The following is a 19,234-nucleotide window of genomic DNA, read 5'->3' on the forward strand; positions in this document are numbered from 1 at the left end:
GAAATAATTACTCTCTTAATAGTTGATTCCGGGTCTTAAACATTGAGGCTCAACCTTTCACTGGCCTAAGAGGTGTTAGTTTATAGTTGGACTATAAACTGTTTGTTCATTAAAGAGATTAGTGGTACTTAAGAAGTTAAATGTAACTATAAGGGTAAAACGGTAATTGGACCCAACTGTAGTTATGAGCGATTTGTGAAGGGTTGACTCATTGTTGATTGATTATATCCATGAACACAGAAACATATCTACTGTGTAAAGAGTGCGGCTATCGGTCTTTATTGGAGTGTCTGATAGTCAATGAATATTAATTAATTTAATTAAAGAGTTTAATTAATTAATTTCATAGGTCTATAAGGTCTATAAGGTCTAATCTATAGGTCTATAAGGTCTCTTGTTAGCTCACTAAAGGAAAAGATGAATGATTTGAATTGTTCAAATCAATTGATGGAATAACATATTAATGAGATTAATATGATATGATTAATTATAGATCTGATCTATAATTAAGAGAGAAATAGTTGAATAGGATTCAAGTATTAAATTCTTATGAATTTGATTCATAAAGAATTAATTAATTAATTTTGAGAGGTAGAGACAAATAAACATATTATGTTTATTAATTAAATAAATAAATATTTAATTTAATTTAATATGATTATTTAATTAATGGGCTAATTAATTCAATAATAGTTATTTAGTTAAATTAGCCCTAAGGGTAATTTTTGAAAGCTATGGAGAAAGTCTCCATATAAATTCATCATTTTACCCAAATTAGGGTAGGGATTTCATTTTGATGAACCCTAGCCTCCAAATCATTTTCCTCTAAAAAATTTCTCTTTTCCATATTTTCTATTCTTTTTCCTCGATCAAGGTGTGAGAGACCACTCTTCTCTCTTTGGTTCCTAGAGAATAAAGAGGTCTCACTTACAGTGGTGTCTATTGTTCGTTGGAGAATCATTTCAAGGAAGACAACAAGGAAATCATGAAGAGTTTGGGAATCGACGAAGGTATGTGATATTCTTCTTCCCCTTTTCTCTTCTCTCTTCTAAGCATGTTAATCTACAAGTTTATCCTCTATTTTGTTTAGTTTAGTTGCTATTTTATTTCAATTTAAACTGAAAAGACGAAATGCAACGCGTTCCCACGCTTCTGCTTGGGATTCGATCCCTTCACTCAAGATTAAGACTAAGTTGCCTAGGTCATTCAATTGAAATAGGAATCAAACTAGTTAACGACATTACATCTAGTATTACTGTTTCACAATCCGATCTTATACAAACTCATTGCATAGGATATCCCTACTCGCGTGTCACCTACACGAACGTATTGGATCATTGCGTTTGTATCAAATACAAAGTGGGTCGTATCCATAGTGTCACTAAGATAAGGTACCCAATCCTATCCCAATACTATAGACCCTTTATGGTGTTTCTTGAATATTGATCCCTATCAACATACAGTTCAAGACTCATAAGGCAGTCTTGGATGTTAGTTTATTGGATTTAGGGTTATTAAGACAAAGTAGAATACAACATTATCAATAACACTTATTGATTTAATATCAATAACTCTTTATTAATGACGGTTAATTAATAACATTTACTATCTACAAATTTTAAAACATAAAACTTAACATATTCTAGGTCAGCTCATGACCCAAGGAACACCTAGGGTATAAAGGATAAAAATCTGTGAGGAGCCTATTCTTGAGGTGGGCTCGACATAGTTGAGCACATAACTTCATCATAAGATGGAGAAGTGCGTTGGAAAATCAGTTGGACCTCAAAAGGGTTTAGCACGATAGGCCCAACAGCCCCTAGTAAGTTCGAACTAAGTTTTGCGACGGGGTAGCAATGGAAATTGAAGGGGATATCATACTCCCAAAGTCCGAGATACGTCTCGTGATGGGGTAGCGTAGAGATTGAAGGGGAGATTGTACTCCTAAGTTGACTGCAACGATCCTAAAGATTTCTGCCAAATTATGGTGTTTCAGATAAGCTTTATTTCTAACACAAAGTTTCTAATGCTGCATTGAAAAATAGTAGCAAGCTTATTCAAATCTCATGTATTTGTTAATAGCTAAAAATATGTATGACATAATTATTTTGTTATAACCTTTTGTCTTCTTCGTAACAATTTTGCATTCTAGAAAAAAATGATTTTTGGTCAGATAGAATCGGGATAAAGAATAAATCAAGATAAAAAGAGATAAGATAAGATTTAATCTAACTTGTTTGGGATCAGGAAAGATTAGGAAAAGCCATATCCTAATCTTAGGAGGGTTAAATCTCATATCTTAATCATAGTAGGATTAAGATCAAATCCTCTCTAAATAGATAATTGTGGCTCCATATGAGGTGACTTAAACTTTTTACTCTCATTCTACAATTCTCTTATTGACATTAGGCATCAGAGCCTTTTTTCTTTGTTTTACAAGTTTTCTCTTCCTTAAATTACAAATCTAACTGTTGTTGTCACGTGAAGGTCAAGTGAGTTTCCCTATCTCAAATTTGATATATATTTTTTTTTTTTTTTGGAGTTAAAAGTTCAAATTTTTATTGAACTAAAAAAAGTCTCCAAAACATACTTTGCTAGTATTGAATAATATACCTTGGAAATTTCATTTAAATATAAAAATAACAATACAAGCATAGCTCAACTGACATAAAGTATATTCTTCCAACTAAAAGGTCAGTTGTTTTTTTTTTAAGAACGAACAACTAATAATTATAAAGGCAGCAAAGCCAAATCCACCTTGATCAAAAGACAGCCAATTAGGAAAAGCATCCCACCAATAGTGAGATTTAACCTCATCTGCTACCCAATAAATGATACCATCTACCACTTAATTTTGAAATCATCGAATGTGACAAAATTAAATCTCTCATTGCACCTTCACAGATAGAATATTTTCCATCACATATTTTACCATTATTAACACATTTTCCTCTTCTATCAATGACACACCGTTGTCGCACTATTTGACTCCGCCATGGAATATTTGAAATGACCTTTGAAAATCCAAATTCAATCGCACGGACCTTTATAAACACATCAAAACCTCCTTGAACAGCCTTCCCTCCTGTTGCAGTAAACGCACCTATATGATCTCAGGGCTCCCATCTAATGCTCACCTCTGCACTCCCTCGCATCACATGGCAAGGCTACCCATCAGTCTAAAGGACAAGCCCAACCAATCACCTTGCACCCCCTCTCTCTTTCTATCACATCTTGTGTTCTGAACTTGGTTATGAACCTCCCAGATGCACCATAACACCACCAAGAATGTCTCCCCGCCATCCTGCTTTCCATGCTCCTACACTCTCTCATAGTGGTCTATCGTTGTCCATCTATTCTTGACACACATTAAAGACACTATATTAGTAGGGGAAAATGAGGCCAAATGGTTGAAGCTCATTGCTTTATATATTCATTTTTGTATTTAGAACACCACAGAGAATAATAGGAAATGACGATTTCTTCTAGGAAAAAAAAAACCCTAATCCTCTCTAATAAGATTTTCCTTATCCAAATCCTAATTTTTCAAACGAACAAATAAATCGATTAAAAAGATTTAAATTTTGATGTAAGTATATCCATGTTAAAAAACCAAACAACCAAATAGACACGAAATTCAAACCAATGACAGAATTTGTTGTTTGATCTATTACCAAATATCAACAATTTCCTTACACAAAGAACACTTTTTTCACTTTTCACACTTTATTGTCTACTTTTCATCTCTTCTTTGTCACATCTCAATAAGGATGTTCAAGATTTAACCTAGACCAAATTAAAAAACTTTTTGTACAAAGAAAAAAGAAAGAAACTTTGTAGGGTTGTTTTCACTGCAAAGTCGTTCGGAATTATCTGAAACGACTCTGCCAATCCCTGCCATGCCTCTTTCTTAACACTACACTCTTCAGTACGGCGAATAAACAGATGCTGCTCCTTTTTTTCCATCTTTCTCCATATCAAAAACCTTGAGAACTAAACAACAAATCCCCCAAAATTCCCCTTTCCTCCATGGCTCTTCTTCTCTTTTTCATCACCCTTCTTCAATTTTCCTCCATTTCCAACCAGCAACAGCTTCCTCTGCTTTCTTCTCTCGAGCGAGAGACTGTTTTTTCCGTTCTCGCCGCCGTCAACTCCGTCATCCCTTGGCGGACCCTCTTCCCTGACGATGACCTCTGCTCCGCTCCTCCACATGGCGTCGTTTGTGACTACTTTTATGAATCCCTTAACAGTACGGAGCCTGACTCTGTTCATATCACTGAAATGAGCTTCGGTTTTATCTCCGATTACTCTGCGAATCCACCTTGTTCTTTGAATTCTACCATCGACCCAGTTCTTTTCTCCGCCTTTAGGTACTTGCGGAAGCTTTTCTTCTATAAGTGTTTCACCGGCGATGTTGCAGTTTCTTTCTCCGGCGGTGTTTTGCCGGCGAGTTTGGAGGAGCTTGTTTTGGTGGATAATACGGCGTTGGTTGTTTCTCTTGAAAGTTTGTTTGGCAATTTTACTAACATAAGAAGAGCAATCGTTACTGGAAATGGCGTTTACGGTCAAATCCCAGAGTGGATTTCTGATTCCGGCGAACTGGAAGAGATTACTTTCTCACGGAACCGTCTTAACGGTCAGATTCCGGCAAGTTTGTCGAAACTTAAGAAGCTGAAGATTCTTGATCTTAGTGGGAATTTCCTCGACGGATTTGCCCCTGAATCATTAGGAAACCTCACGGAGCTTCTGAAATTGGATTTAAGCTTCAATAAAATCTCCGGCAGAATTCCGGAAAGTTACCGGAATCTGCAGACACTGGAGTTTCTAGACTTGAGCTTCAATCGATTTGGGAATTTCGGGATACCCAAATTTGTAACAGAGATTCCGAGGTTGAAGGAGGTTTATCTGAGCGGAAATTTACTCGGAGGGGAGATTCCAGAGAGATGGGAAAAGGTCGAAGGCTTGTCGGCGATTGGATTTTCCGACATGGGTTTGACCGGAAAAATTCCACCGTCAATGGCGGTTCTTCTGAGAAATTTAAGCTACTTGAGACTGGACGGAAACAATCTTGAAGGGACATTGCCGCCGGAGTTTGGATTTTTGAAGAAATTGAATGAAATCAATTTAGAAAACAACAATCTGAGCGGCAGAGTTCCATTTTCTTCAAATTTCTCTGCAAAAATTGGAAAGAAATTGAGGTTGAGAGGGAACTCAGATCTCTGTGTTGATGAAGAACTGAAGAATGTTAAAAATGGAAGCATTTTGGGGAAGATGAAACTCTGCTACCAATCAAATATCACAGATGATCAGATTTTCCTTAGTGGGTTTTCTTCTTCTTCCTCCTCTTCTTCTTCGTTGATGTTTGATTTTCAAAATCTGCTGTTAATTGGGGTTTTGTGGATTTTCTTGGTAAAATTTTAGGAGGTTTTGGGATAGAGAAGGAGGGATTAAGAGTTGGATTAAGGATGATAAGAGAGATTAAGTAGGGAGATTAAACCGACTGAGATGAATTTGGGTTTTTTTTTTTAATTTTTACATTTAGGGTTTGAAGGAGTGACAATGAGGAAAGTGAAAAAAAATTGTAATTAAGTTGTGTTAATTTACAGCTTATAGTGATATAAACAGTAATGGGATTTTGATTTTAATTAGTTTTAAAGCTTATTTGGTTCATTAATTTCATGATTAGTTTTATTTTTGGTGTTGCAACCCTCAGACATTCTGTTTCTGTTTAGAATTTTGGAGGAAGAGTTATTTAGGCTTTGTTTACTTTATAGTTTCTTTGTTTTGGTTTGCTAATTTTTTGGATGCTTTCCCTTTCAAAGTTTAAATCAAATTCTAAGAATTTTAAAAAAAAAAAAAAATAGATATGGTATGAAAATGATTTTGTTTTTTGTTTTTGAAATTTATGTTTATTATTTTTTTTATATTTTTATGCAGGAACGATTGAATTTATAATATGTTTGAGAATAAAAACGAAAAACAACTTTTTAGCGACTCTTTTTTTTATTTTAAATTTTGGTTTGATATTTGAAAACATTGATAGTAAATGAATGACAAAACAAATATATTTATAGTTATGGATGGAATCTTAATTTTTCTTTTAAAATATATATATATATATATATATATTTGAAATTTGGTCAAGAAATCAACTATTTTCTTAAAAAAGATGATCATTGTAGAGAAATGGTGAGATTTGAGCAAACAAGCGAAATTTTCAATAAAAAACCAACAACCATGCCTTGGTTGGTAACCATTTTTATTTTTCATTTTTGAAAATTGAACTTTGCATCTTTATTAAGTAGAAACTGGAATGTTTGAATGTTTAGCCACATTTCAAAAACAAAAACAAGTTTTTAAAAACTACTTTTTTTTTTTCAAAATTTGACTTGATTTTTTAACTATTAATAAAAAAATAGATAACAAAATAAGAAATTTGAATGTGGAAATAGTGTCTATAGATTTAATTTCAAATAATAAAAACAAAAAACTAAATGATTATCAAACAAGATCAAACGTTTTTTTTTTCTCGACAATCATCCTATTGAACCTTAGTTATTGCAGTTATTTAAAAATATACAAGTTTTTCTAGCAAGTTATCTACTTAATAAATATTTAGAAATTAAAAAATTAAATAGATAAAATAAGGTAATACTAAGTATAGGTTGCACTAATCTCCATGCCTCGAATTATAGAGCTAATATATATATATTATCTTGTTTAGAAAAAGAAAACCTGTCACATTTGGATGTATTGTAGGGGTATGTGATGATTTTTCGATAAAATATTTATTTTAATTCATAATATTTAAATGTTTTTTTTTTTTTTGTAATTATCTATGGTTCAAAATATTTCAATTTAATGGTCTCTGCTTCCATTTTTTTCCAGCTTTATCCCTCGCCATTGGTGAATGTATTGGTCGTTGATAAATTTTGAGAGAATGTTTTCAATTTTTCCTCTAAATATCTTGAAAATTAGCAAATTCTTCACGTTATAATATTCTCTTAAATGACTATTTTCATTTATTAATTACCATGTCAAGTTTTTCGAAAAATAAAATGCTCATTTGATAATGTTTTTATTTTCAATTTACTGTTTTTGTTTTTTACTTTTTAGAAAATAGATTTATTTGATAATTATTCTCGTTTTTTATTTTTAAATTTTAAAAAATATTACTGAAAATTGATCAAATTTAAAAAACTACGAAAAGTAGTTTATATCGTTTCTATTTCTATTTATAATTTCTGGATGGGTAGAAATTTTGGTTTTATCCCGTCAGTCATGGGATTGAATCCCACAAAAAGTAATTTTTTGGACCTTTCCAATTTTTATTTTAATTTTTGAATTATCTGATTTTTATATTATATTTCAATATCCTATCCAAATATTTTTTTAACTATCCTTTATTTATGTATTAGTTTAATATTGAATTATAAATTTTCTAATACTTAGATTTATATTTTTTTTTTCAATTATCATTTTTTCAATAGGTAAATTTCAGTATCTTTGGAATTTTTAAATTTTAAATTTTGCAGAGTAGTATAATTGAGTTATATGTGAATCAAAATTATTTAAGACAATGATTCAAATGAGAGATGACATTGCCGATTAATTTTGGGCAATGTTTAAAGGATGTAGATACAGCTTTGTTTTTATATTTAGTTTTCCATCAAGGTTTAGCGGTATTAAATGATATAAACTTTTGATAATTTCTTTTCCGATGGTTAACGTATGACATATCTTCTTTATATACGTGTGTGTGTGTATATATATAGTTTCCATTTTTGAATTACCTCATATTTGTCATTTTCACTATCGGAATAAGCCATTAAGCACAAGAGAGCTCCATCACAATATATATATAAACAAGAAATAAGAAACAGAAACATAAATAAGAAATAGTTATCAAATGTTTCTGTTTCTCTTTTTCAAGAAATGGAAAATAAAAATAGTTATCGAATATATTCATGTTTCTAGTTCTTAAAATACAAAAACGTGAAACAAAAAATGGGGAGCAATAAATGGAAGACGGAAAACATGAACGTTATCAAACGGGCCCAAAGTATTCTCTTATCAATCGTTCAATTTTAACATTCGTCAAAAGGAAGCATAACTCAACTGTCATATAGATGTATTTGTGACCAAAGGACGGAGAGATTCACCAATGAAAATTGACATATAATATGTGTTAACGACTAAAAAATTTGTAGTTCAAATCTCTCTACCTTTTATACTTAAAAGGATAGAAACAAAATTGAAAAAGAAAAAATAACTCAAACATTATTAAATTTAACATATATTAATTTAGCCAAAATAAGTACCTACAAACGTTCATTAAATAAAGTAGAAGTCAATAGTAAAATAATAGATCTCATTCATTGTACAATAATAGATTTACGTAATAAATATTAGTTTACTCAATTTAATGAACAATGTACGAACATGTTGCAATAAATAAATAAATAAATAAAATAATGTTCGAACATGAATAATTAGACCTATATTTCACCCTAAAATGCAAATAATGTCATTCATTTCATCACGCAATAATTTCATATAGTGCATCAATAAGTATTGGAACATTTAATGATCTCTAGGCTTTATTTATATTTTCAAAAAAAAATTGATGAAAGTGATTCAAAAAATTTATTTTTTAATGAAAAAAATATATCCCTCAAAGATTATTTATTATTATTATTTTGACAATATGTAGGGTGGAGAAGTGAATCTCGATCCTTGAAGTTGATAGTTCAAGTTTCATCCTTATTTAGCTACGTTCAAGATGGTCTCAAAGATTATCTATTTAAATACAATGAAATGTTATTATATGCAACATCTTAATATGAATGTAGTACGTGTATTAAATTTTTGTTGACTTATCAACATTTTCACTAATATATCTATATGTTTTCAAGTTTCTACATCAACATAAGAGGTAAATCTATATTTCTTTTGTATCATAAAAAACTAAAAATGAAAAAAAAAACAAAAACAAAAACAAAATCTTACCCATGTAAATATAATATAAATTATAATAAGCATTTTAACTTATTAATATATGAGGTTTATTTACTAATTTAAACATTTTTTTTATTTTTCAAAAATATCTATCGACGTCGACATCTATCAATAATTTTATCTACATTTTTATAACATTGAGACTTTGACATTTCGATTTGCATCAACATTCTTTTATCAAAATAGAAGCTCGATGAAGTGTCTAGATAGAAACGAAACTCAATGACCATTCATTTTATTATTTCTAATAAGAACTAAGAGTTTGTTTGGATTGATATCTTAAGTATCTAAAATATTGTTAAGTGGAAAAAAATATATATTTTATACGTTTAAAAAATCAATCCAAACATGCCTAATATAATTTTGACTAAGCAAATTAGTACTTTCTTTCGTTAAATACTTCATTTGATCCAATTATTTTTCATTAAATACAAAGTATAAATTTATCATTGAAATAGACACCAAAAGGGGTATTTGATTTCTTCCTTTACTTTGTACCAGAAAGAGTATTTTATCTCTTTTTTCTCTAGTATTTTTTGTTCATGAAGTTTATCCATCAATGGAAAAAACATTGAATTAAATGAACTTGTTGTTTAATAAGTTCTTGTATTTTATAAAAAAAATTATACGTTCAAGATTATTGGTTTAGTTTTCAAGAAAAAAAAAAAGTATATATTTAGTCTTTTCATTTTAATTGTGTTTAATAGATCCATATCATGAATTTCGTTAATTAAAATCGTACATTACCAAGTGTCTAGACTTGCCTAAAAATGGCTAACCACATTATTAAGGGATGTCCCAAACAAGACTCAAAGTCTACGATGGGCACAAGTCCAAAGGAATCAGAAGACAGCATAGGAAAGCATGGATGCAAAAAAAAAAAAAAAAAAAAAAAAAAAAAAAAAAAAACAGACCCTTAGGTTTAGGGTCGACCAGTAAAGCCGAAGAAAATATACTATTCAAGAAATAATTGAGGAGCTCGACCTGGGACTTGTCACAGATGGTTTGTAGTATATGGATAGAGAAAGGAAACCTTATCCTGGTAACACTACAGATGCGGTCCGCTTTGTGGAATTGTTACAAGTGTTGTGACTTGTCACAGATGATCTGATCCTGATTATTCGTGTAGGGGACATGCGAGCGGGGCGTCCTATACAAAGAGTTTGTATAAGACCTGACCACGAAGTGTTAACGTCTCGTTATATAACACCATTCATGACAGAGACTTCACTTCACTAAGATGGTCATAGGTAACATGACATCAATCCTGAGTGAGTTGAGAACTCTTGCCGTTGAGAGCGGTCCTTTGATTTGCATGGGTGCGAGTGACCAGGCCGCTGACTCAAACCTACTACTTTGGGGATTTGTCTGATTTGGGAGCTAGAAACTCAGCTACACAAGATGGAATTCACTCCTTCCCCGAAGTAGGGGTAAGTAGATAGATAGCTCCCTTAAAGGTTGATTTCAGGGCTTGAACAATGTGGCGCCACACACCTTCTTATGGCCCGAGAGGTGTTCACACATAGTTGGACTATGTTGTATTGTTCATTAGAGGGATCAGTGGTACTTAAGGAGTGAGATGTAACTACAGGGGAAAAACGGTAAATTAGCCCAGCTATACTTACGAGCATCTGTGAAGGGTTATCGTACTCATTATTGGTTATATCTGACAGACACAGAAATATATCTGTGGTAAGAAGAGTTCAACTATCAGTCTTTAGTGAAATACCTGGCAGTTAACGGATGGTGGATTTCATGGCTAAAGAGTTTAGTCAGGTATTCATGTACCGTTGGAGCTTCGAGCCATAAGTCCATAGGGTCCCCTTGGTAGCTTGGATAAAAGATGAGAATTAGTTTTTGGGTCAGTTTGAAATGTTCAAATTGACAAGACGGAGTTCAAATTGATATAATTGAATTGGTTAATTATATATTATATGATTGACTAAATGTATGAGATACATTATTTTGAAGAAAATTAGATATAAATATGATTTACATCAAGTAGAGGAGAAAACACTATAGTTGATATATGATATCAAACTATAGGTTATGTATATAATATGATTATATTTTTTATTTTATTAATTAGACGGTTATGAGATAATTGGCCAGCATTTTCTCCGAATTCGTGCGTTAATGGGAAGTTTAATTCAGTTCTAGTAATTGAAGAATAAAATGAAAATGGTTTTCATTTTGCAAGGGAGACGCATAATCGTTCATGGTGTGATAAGCCTTCTATCGCTTAGTGTTTAAGAGCCTATATGATAACGCCCGCTTACTAAACAATCGCACACTAACGCACCCTTTATCTAGACAACCCCTTACCTTTTCATAGACAATCGCTTAGCGCCTGAGCATAACTAAACAATCGTTTACCTTTTCATAGACGGTCGCTTAGCTTTTATTACACGATCGTGTACACCGCACTAAACGATCAAGCACCCGACTATACGATAGTCTTCCCATTCTCCCACTTGCTTGATCGTAGTACAGGATAGCCGTTCCTTCTTCCCTCTACCAATTCCATCAATGCCCACCCTTTAGATTCTCACTCCAAGAATACTGAGGACTTCGAGTGGTGGTGTCGTTCTCGTTTGCTATTGTTCATGCAAAGCTGTTCGTGTAGACAATCGAGCTGTTGTTAGGCGATTACTTGGTGGACTAATGAGAGCGAGAGTCGTTGTTCACGTGAAGAAAAGTCTTCAACTGGTATGTTCTCTCAATCTCTTGTGTTTATCCTTTAAAAATACTAGTAATTTAGTGTAATCAATGAATATTTGTATGTTTGAATGTATATATGGAAATTCTGTCACAATGAAATGGAAAGATCTGCTTCCGCTCATAGGTACTCTTGTATAAGAGTTCCTTCAATTGGTATCAAAGCCAGATTTCTGATATTTCAATTTTATTGCTGCAAAGAATTGCATTTACATTTTCGGTGGGTGCAACATGTCTACTCTTTGTTTAATTGTTAATTCGTTCGTGGATGTGTGGATTAATGGAGTTTTCTGGGATGAAACCATGGTTTGTTAAATTCTTTTACATTTCCAGTTAATTGTAAAGGCCCCTGCATTTTTTAGCATAATTAATTGCCATCGAGAATGTAATTTCAAAGTTAGTTTGAGTTTTGAGTCGTTTGTAAAGAAGTTCGGAGCAAGGGTTGTTGTTCTTCAAGGAAGAAGACGACCAAGCATTGGTCGGATCATGTAGATGATGGGTAGACGATCACTGAGTATTGGATGCTCGGGTTTCGTTTAACGCTTAGTTACTGACTATACGATCGTGGAGTAAAGGCGTGGTAAATCGTTTACCTTTTCGCATGTTAAGCGATCGTCTAGACGATCAGGCTTCACAGTCTCGTTGTCGTCTGAGCAATTGTTTAGCTTTTCGTGCTATCGTCTAATGTAGGTTACACGATCGTTTACCTGGAAGTGTTTACTAAATGATGGAGCTTCACCCGGCGGTTCAAGACCTGGTTCACTTGTGAACCGGTTTGCTCAATGGAAAAATATAATAGATAGAATTTTTCATTCCAATTTTAGTGATGGTTCATCCCGGTCTATTAATCTGTGTTTTAATACATGAGATGTATGTTTAATTATATGTCATATGCTATGCACATATAGAAAAATCCCACCTTAGGTTATGTATTGGTCATGCATCATCTCTTTATTATAAGTGTTATGATTTAGAGAAGTATGATTTATATTACGTAAGAGCATGATCATGCATCATATAATATAAGAGTTATAAGTTTTCATTTTGTACATGCCAGACCATGAATCAGTAACTGCATCCAATCTCCAAAAAAAATCCCACTTATTTCGAACTTTCTCTTTTTGGAATGGAATATTTACGGAATCCCAATGAATAGGATCAAACCTTATTCCATGAAAGCATGCTCATGCATCATATAATATAAGAGTTATATTTATGCATGCATAAAGAGCATTGTCATACATCATCTTTATATTATAATTGTTATAGTATAAGGGTGTATGGAAAGCATGTTTGCTTAGTTATTACTAGTATATAAAAGTTATGTATAGTAATGATCGGACATTGCATGAAGCATGACACATAGGTTACTTTATAAGCGTTATAAATACCTTGTTATGTGGCAATATGTTTTAATTGTTTCTTTTTAAAGGTTAAAGAAAAATTAGAACTAAAAGCAATAAGAAAGACATGCATGCTCACTTAGGTTTAATTCGTGGTTTTAAAATGTTTAAAACTTGGATGGCATAGACCTAAGATCACAGTTCTAATATGATTAGCAACCCTTAGGCTTTAATCTTTTAATCAGTTTAATGGGATTAAATTGACTAATAAAAGGTTAAAGTGTAGCAAATCTATCTATAAGAAACCTTTTGTTTAAGGCGAGTTCTGTATAGGCTGGGATATTTAAATTGACAGAAACGTAATACCCCTACTTGGAAACCTACCTGGAAAGGTGAATTAGATAGATTTGATGCATGCATGCAAGTTAAGGACAGTCCATTAAAATGTTTAAATATGACTACTTGAACTTGTTTATTTCATAGACAAGTTGTTTATGAGCAGACTTAAAAGATGACTTAGACTAAAATCAGTAGCCGAATTGTCTAGGTTAATGAACCCCTAGGTTAAACATTCAGTGGGAGGCATTTTGGGTATATGACGATTCATTTAAACCTTCCACGTTTCTCCCTTATAGTCCACACCGTGAGATCTACCCACTTAGCCTCGTGGCACCCTGGGAGTGTCCCCCTAAAGGATGATATTTGGGTAGGTCAATATCAAGGTGGATAGAGAGAATGTTCATAGTAACTGGGAGCGAGGAGTGCAATAGCATATCCCACGGTCTCCCTCGTTAGATTGAATAAAGTTTCTGCACATCGCCTCGAGGCACCCTAGGAGTATCCCCCCTATAGGATGGCAGTTTTGCGCGTTTCTTTATTTGATCTCCTGTAAGAGGATAAGGTTACTTAGTCTCTTGTCCTAATCTTCTTCTTCCCTACGGTGGGCTCATTAGGGCGGCACTCTAGCACCGAAAGCGAGGGGTCACACTTACGCGGAATTATTAAGGGTTAACAGTTCTGAACTAAATAAATGGTGGTTGTTAGGTTCAGTTCCAAGAGTTGGTTCTGCCTGATAGTTGAGAACGTCTCATCCCAGTGAAGGGGCATTTGAGCACCCCACCAGTGATGTTTGTCCTGCCTCATGGGGCATCATTGCGAAATAGAAGTCTTAAACACTTAGGGTACTTGGAAACTGTTTTGCTAAAATTAATTGGTTAAAATGTGGTTTAGCAAAATCTTATAAAAGTTTGTTTGTTTTTCAACAACAAGTTTTAAAATGGCTACAGCCACAATAACTTTGCTTAGTGTTGACAAACTTACTTGCGACAACTGTTCAACTTGGAAACATATGATCACGATAATACTTATATCGAGGATCTCATGTTTGCCCTCATGAAGGTCTGTCCTTCTATTCCAGCTCCAAACACCGCTTGAAATGTTCGGGAGGCGTACGAGCGATGAACACAGGCAAATGATAAGGCCCAAGTCTATATCTTAGCCAGTCTTAATGACGTTTTGGCCAAGAAGCATGAGCCCATGGTCTCAGCGCGTGAGATCATGGAGTCCCTGAGGGGGATGTTTGGACAATCGTCTGAACAGCTCAAGCACGAGGCTCTTAAATACATCTTCAACTCCAAAATAAAGGAAGGCACCTCTGTTCGTGAACATGTGCTTAATATAATGGTCCACTTCAATGTGGCGGAGATGAATGGGTCTAGAATCGATGAGGACAGTCAGGTTAGCATAATCCTGCATTCATTTTCAGAGAGCTTCATGCACTTTGTTAGTAATGTGATTCTTAACAAAGTGAAATATACCCTTACAACTCTATTCAACAAGTTGCAGACATACCAATCTTTACTGAAAAGTAAGGAGAGGAAAAGGGTTGAGGCAAATGTTGTTTCATCTTCTAGGACGTTTCATCGAGGTTCGACCTCAGGAACGAAGTCTGCACCTTCTACTTCTATCTCTGTAAAGGGGAAGAAGAAGAATGGTGGTAAAGGGAAGGGAAAATGCCTGCTAACCCGCCACCTGACGCCCCAAGGAGGCATCCGCCGCCGATTGAAAAAGGAAAATATTTTTACTGCAATCAGGACGGACACTGGAAGAGGAATTATCCTTGCTGGTTGAAAGAAAGGAAGGTCGTCAAGGCTAAGGCCAAGGCAGACAAAGGTAAATATGATTTACTTGTACTAGAAACATGTTTAGTGGAGAATGATGATTCGGCCTGGATAATTGATTCAGGAGTCACTAATTACGTTTGTTCTTCTTTTCAGGGGATTAGATCCTAGGGACAGCTGGAGGCTGGTGAGATGATGATGCGAGTAGGCACCAGACACGTCGTCTGAGCTTTGGCAGTGGGAGGCATCCAGTTATATCTACAGAATAGGTTTCTAGTTTTAAAAGATGTGTATGTAGTTCCTGAACTTAAAAGGAACCTCAATTCTGTAAAGTTTCTATTACAATGTAAATATACGTTTTCTTTTAATGTGGATAAAATATTTATTCATAAAGATGGTGTTGAAATTTTTACAGCTTATTTGGAAAGTAACTTGTATGTGCTAAGATCGTTAGCCTTAAGTTCTCTCCATAACACAGAGTTGTTTAAAACTGTCGTAACTCAATCTAAACGTCAACTAATTTCTTCAAAAGAAAATGCCCAACTTTGGCACCTTCAATTAGGGCACATCAATCTCAATAGGATTGAGAGATTGGTGAAGAATGGGCTTCTAAATGAGTTAGAAGAAAATTCTTTACCACTGTGTGAATCTTGCATTAAGGGTAAGATGACTAAAATACCTTTTACTGGAAAAGGTTATCGAGCCAAAGAATCTCTTGAGTTAGTACATTCTGACCTTTGTGGTCCTATGAATGTGCGAGCCCAAGGTGGCTATGAGTATTTTATCAATTTTATTGATGATTACTCTAGGTATGGGTATGTTTATCTGATGCAACGGAAGTTTGAATCCTTTGAAAAGTTCAAATAGTTCAAGGCTGAACTTGAAAACGTATTGGATAGACGGATTAAAACACTTCGATTGGATCGAGGTGGAGAGTTTTTGGATTTTGGGTTCTAAGACTATTTGATAGAACATGGAATCGTTTTCCAGCTCTCAGTGTTGGGTACACCTCAGCAGAATATTGTAGCGGATAGAAGAAATAGAACTTTGTTGGACATGGTTCATTCGATGATGAATTACGCTTCCTTACCAGCTTCGTTTTAGGGTTTTGCAATGGAGACTGCGGTATACATACTCAACTGTGTTCCTTCCAAGAATGTTGCAAGGACACCTCTGAAGTTGTGGAACGGGCGTAAAGCTAGTTTACGTCACTTCCACATTTAAGGTTGCCCTACACATGTGCTTGAGGCAAATCCCAAGAAGTTGGAACCACGGTCAAGGTTATGCCTTTTTGTAGGCTAACCCAAAGGTACAGGAGAGGGTTATTTTTATGATCCATTGAAAAATAGGATATTTGTTTCTACGAACGTTACTTTCCTAGAAGAGGATCATATTAAGAAGCACAGTCCACATAGTAAAGTCGTATTACGTGAGCTTTCCAACAAAACTACTGAAACTTCAACAAGAGTTATTGAAAGACCTGCTTCATCAGCAAAAGTTATTGATGATAGTTCATTTAGTAGGTCGGTTCCACCTCAAGAGTTGAGGGAACCTCGACGCAGTGGGAGGGTTGCAAACTCGCCTGTTCGCTATCTAGGTTTCACAAAAATCCTTGCTATGGTAGCAATTAGCGACATTGAGGATTCATTGTCTTATTAGAAGGCAATAGAGGATGTAGACCGGGATGAATGGGTCAAGACCATGGATCTCGAGATGGATTCGATGTACTTCAACTCAGTATGGGATCTTGTAGATCAGCCTAATGGGGTAAGACCTATAGATTGTAAATGGATCTACAAGGGCAAACGGGGTGCTGATGGGAAGGTGTAAACCTTCAAGGCTCAACTTGTGGCAAAGGGTTATACCCAGGTAAAAGGAGTTGACTATGAGGAGACTTTCTCGCATGTTGCCGTGTTAAAGTTCATCTGTATCTTCCTGTCCATTGCAGCTTATTATAATTATGAGATTTGGCAAATGGACGTCAAGACAGTCTTTCTAAATGGCAATCTTGAGAAGTCCATTTACATGGTGCAACCCAAGGGATTCATTGCCCAAGGTCAAGAGCAAAAATTTTGCAAACTGAATCGGTCTATTTATGGGCTGAAACAGGCGTCTAGATCTTGGAACATTCGGTTTGATACTGCAATCAAATCATATAGCTTTGACCAAAACGTTGATGAACCTTGTGTCTATAAGAAGATCGTCAACGCTTCAGTAGTTTTCTTAGTATTGTATGTAGACGATATGCTACTCATTGGAAATGATGTAGGTCTACTGACTACAGTTAAGAACTGACTAGCGACCTAATTCTAAATGAAAGATTTGGGAGAGGCTCAGTTTGTTCTGGGTATACAGATCTTTCGAGATCGTAAGAACCAAGTGCTAGCACTGTCTCAGGCATTATATATTGACAAGATGTTGCTCAAGTACTCAATATAGGACTCCAAAAGGAGCCTACTGTCGTTCAGGCATGGAGTTACTTTGTCTAAAGACATATGTCCTAAGACGCTTCAAGAGGTTGAAGAAATGAGACGGGTCCTATATGCATCTGCCATTAGCGGTTTGATGTATGTGATGCTCTGCACTAGGCCAGATATCTACTACGCTGTGGGAATAGTCAGTAGGTATCAGTCTAACCCAGGCTAAGGTCACTGGACCACAGTGAAGAACATCCTAAAGTATCTTTGGAGAACGAGGGACTACATGCTCGTGTATGGATCTATGGATTTGATTCTTACTGGATACACTGATTCTGACTTTTAGACTGATAAGGACTCTCGCAAGTCCACTTTAGGGTCAGTCTTTACTCTTAACAAAAGAGTTGTAGTGTGGCGAAGCACTAAGAAGGGGTGCATTGCCGATCCACTATGGAGGCGGAGTATGTAGCAGCTTGCAAAGCTGCTAAGGAGGTAATCTGGCTCAGGAAGTTCTTGACAGAACTGGAAGTTGTTCCAAATATGTCTAAGCCAATCACTCTTTATTTTGACAATAGTGGAACATGGCGAACTCCAAGCAGCTTAGGAGTCACAGGCACGACAAACACATAGAGCGGAAGTATCACCTAATCCGCGAGATAGTGCATCAAGGGGACGTGAACGTCATGAAGATCACTTTGGAGCACAATATTGCTGACTCATTTACGAAAGCTCTCATGACTACAGTATTTGAGGGTCACCTTCAGAGCATGGGTCTACGGAACCGCCCGTAGCTAGACTAGGGCAAGTGGGAAATTTTATTGTACTGGGCCTTAATGCCCTAGTTTATAGCTATATACTGGTTTTTTGTACATCCCACTCGCTTTAGAACAAATGGGATATTGTTGGAGTTGATGCCCTAAAGTATTGTGTCCTATAGTTTGTAAATAGTTTGTACGAACACTTGTGGTATATAATATATGATATTTACTTCACTTTGATTTTGCATATTTGGATGTTTTATTTGCTTTACCACAAACCAATAAACTTAAAATCTCTGGTTATCTTTATGTAACTTAAACATGTGTGTGGTGACATACAAGTGGATCATGTCTTAAGTGATAACCAAAATGATCTGTAGTATATGGATAGAGTAGGGAAACCTTATCCCGATAACGCTACAGATGCGGCCCGCTTTGTAGAATGGTTACAACTGTTGTGACTTGTCACAAATAGTCTGATCCTGATCATTCGTGTAGGAGACATGCGAGTGGGGGTGTCCTATACAAAGAGTTTGTATAAGACCTGACCATGAAGGGTTAACGTCTCGTTATATAACACCGTTCATGACAGAGACTTCACTTCACTAGGATGACCATATGTAACATGACATCAATCTTGAGTGAGTTGAGAACTCCTGCCATTGAGGGAGGTCCTTTGATTTGCATGGGTGCGAGTCGCCAAGCCACTGACTCAAACCTACCTCTTTGGGGATTCGTCTGATTTGGGAGCTGGGAACTCAGCTACACAAGATGAAATTCACTCCTTCCCCGAAGCAAGGGTAAATAGATAGATAGCTCCCTTAAGGGCTGATTCTAGGGCTTGAACGATGTGGCGCCAC

The 19,234-nt window shown here is 35.0% G+C and overlaps 1 protein-coding gene across 1 annotated transcript; it reads left to right on the forward strand.

Moving 5' to 3' along the window:
- Positions 1 to 3,724: 3,724 nt before the first annotated feature.
- RIC7 (ROP-interactive CRIB motif-containing protein 7) lies at positions 3,725 to 5,645 on the forward strand. The gene has a single exon (XM_039032497.2). It carries the CDS (start codon positions 4,030 to 4,032, stop codon positions 5,419 to 5,421), a length of 1,392 nt encoding a protein of 463 aa, XP_038888425.1. The 5' UTR covers positions 3,725 to 4,029; the 3' UTR covers positions 5,422 to 5,645.
- The last annotated feature ends 13,589 nt before the right edge of the window (positions 5,646 to 19,234 follow it).

Source organism: Benincasa hispida, chromosome 5 (genome assembly GCF_027475165.1).
Source record: "Benincasa hispida cultivar pf3 chromosome 5, pf3_genome.v1.1, whole genome shotgun sequence".
In the NCBI taxonomy this organism is placed as follows: Eukaryota; Viridiplantae; Streptophyta; class Magnoliopsida; order Cucurbitales; family Cucurbitaceae; genus Benincasa; species Benincasa hispida.

What these genes read in the sequence shown, in the direction of transcription:
- RIC7 (XM_039032497.2), top strand. Translation starts at nt 4,030, where the DNA reads ATGGCTCTTCTTCTCTTTTTCATCACCCTTCTTCAATTTTCCTCCATT.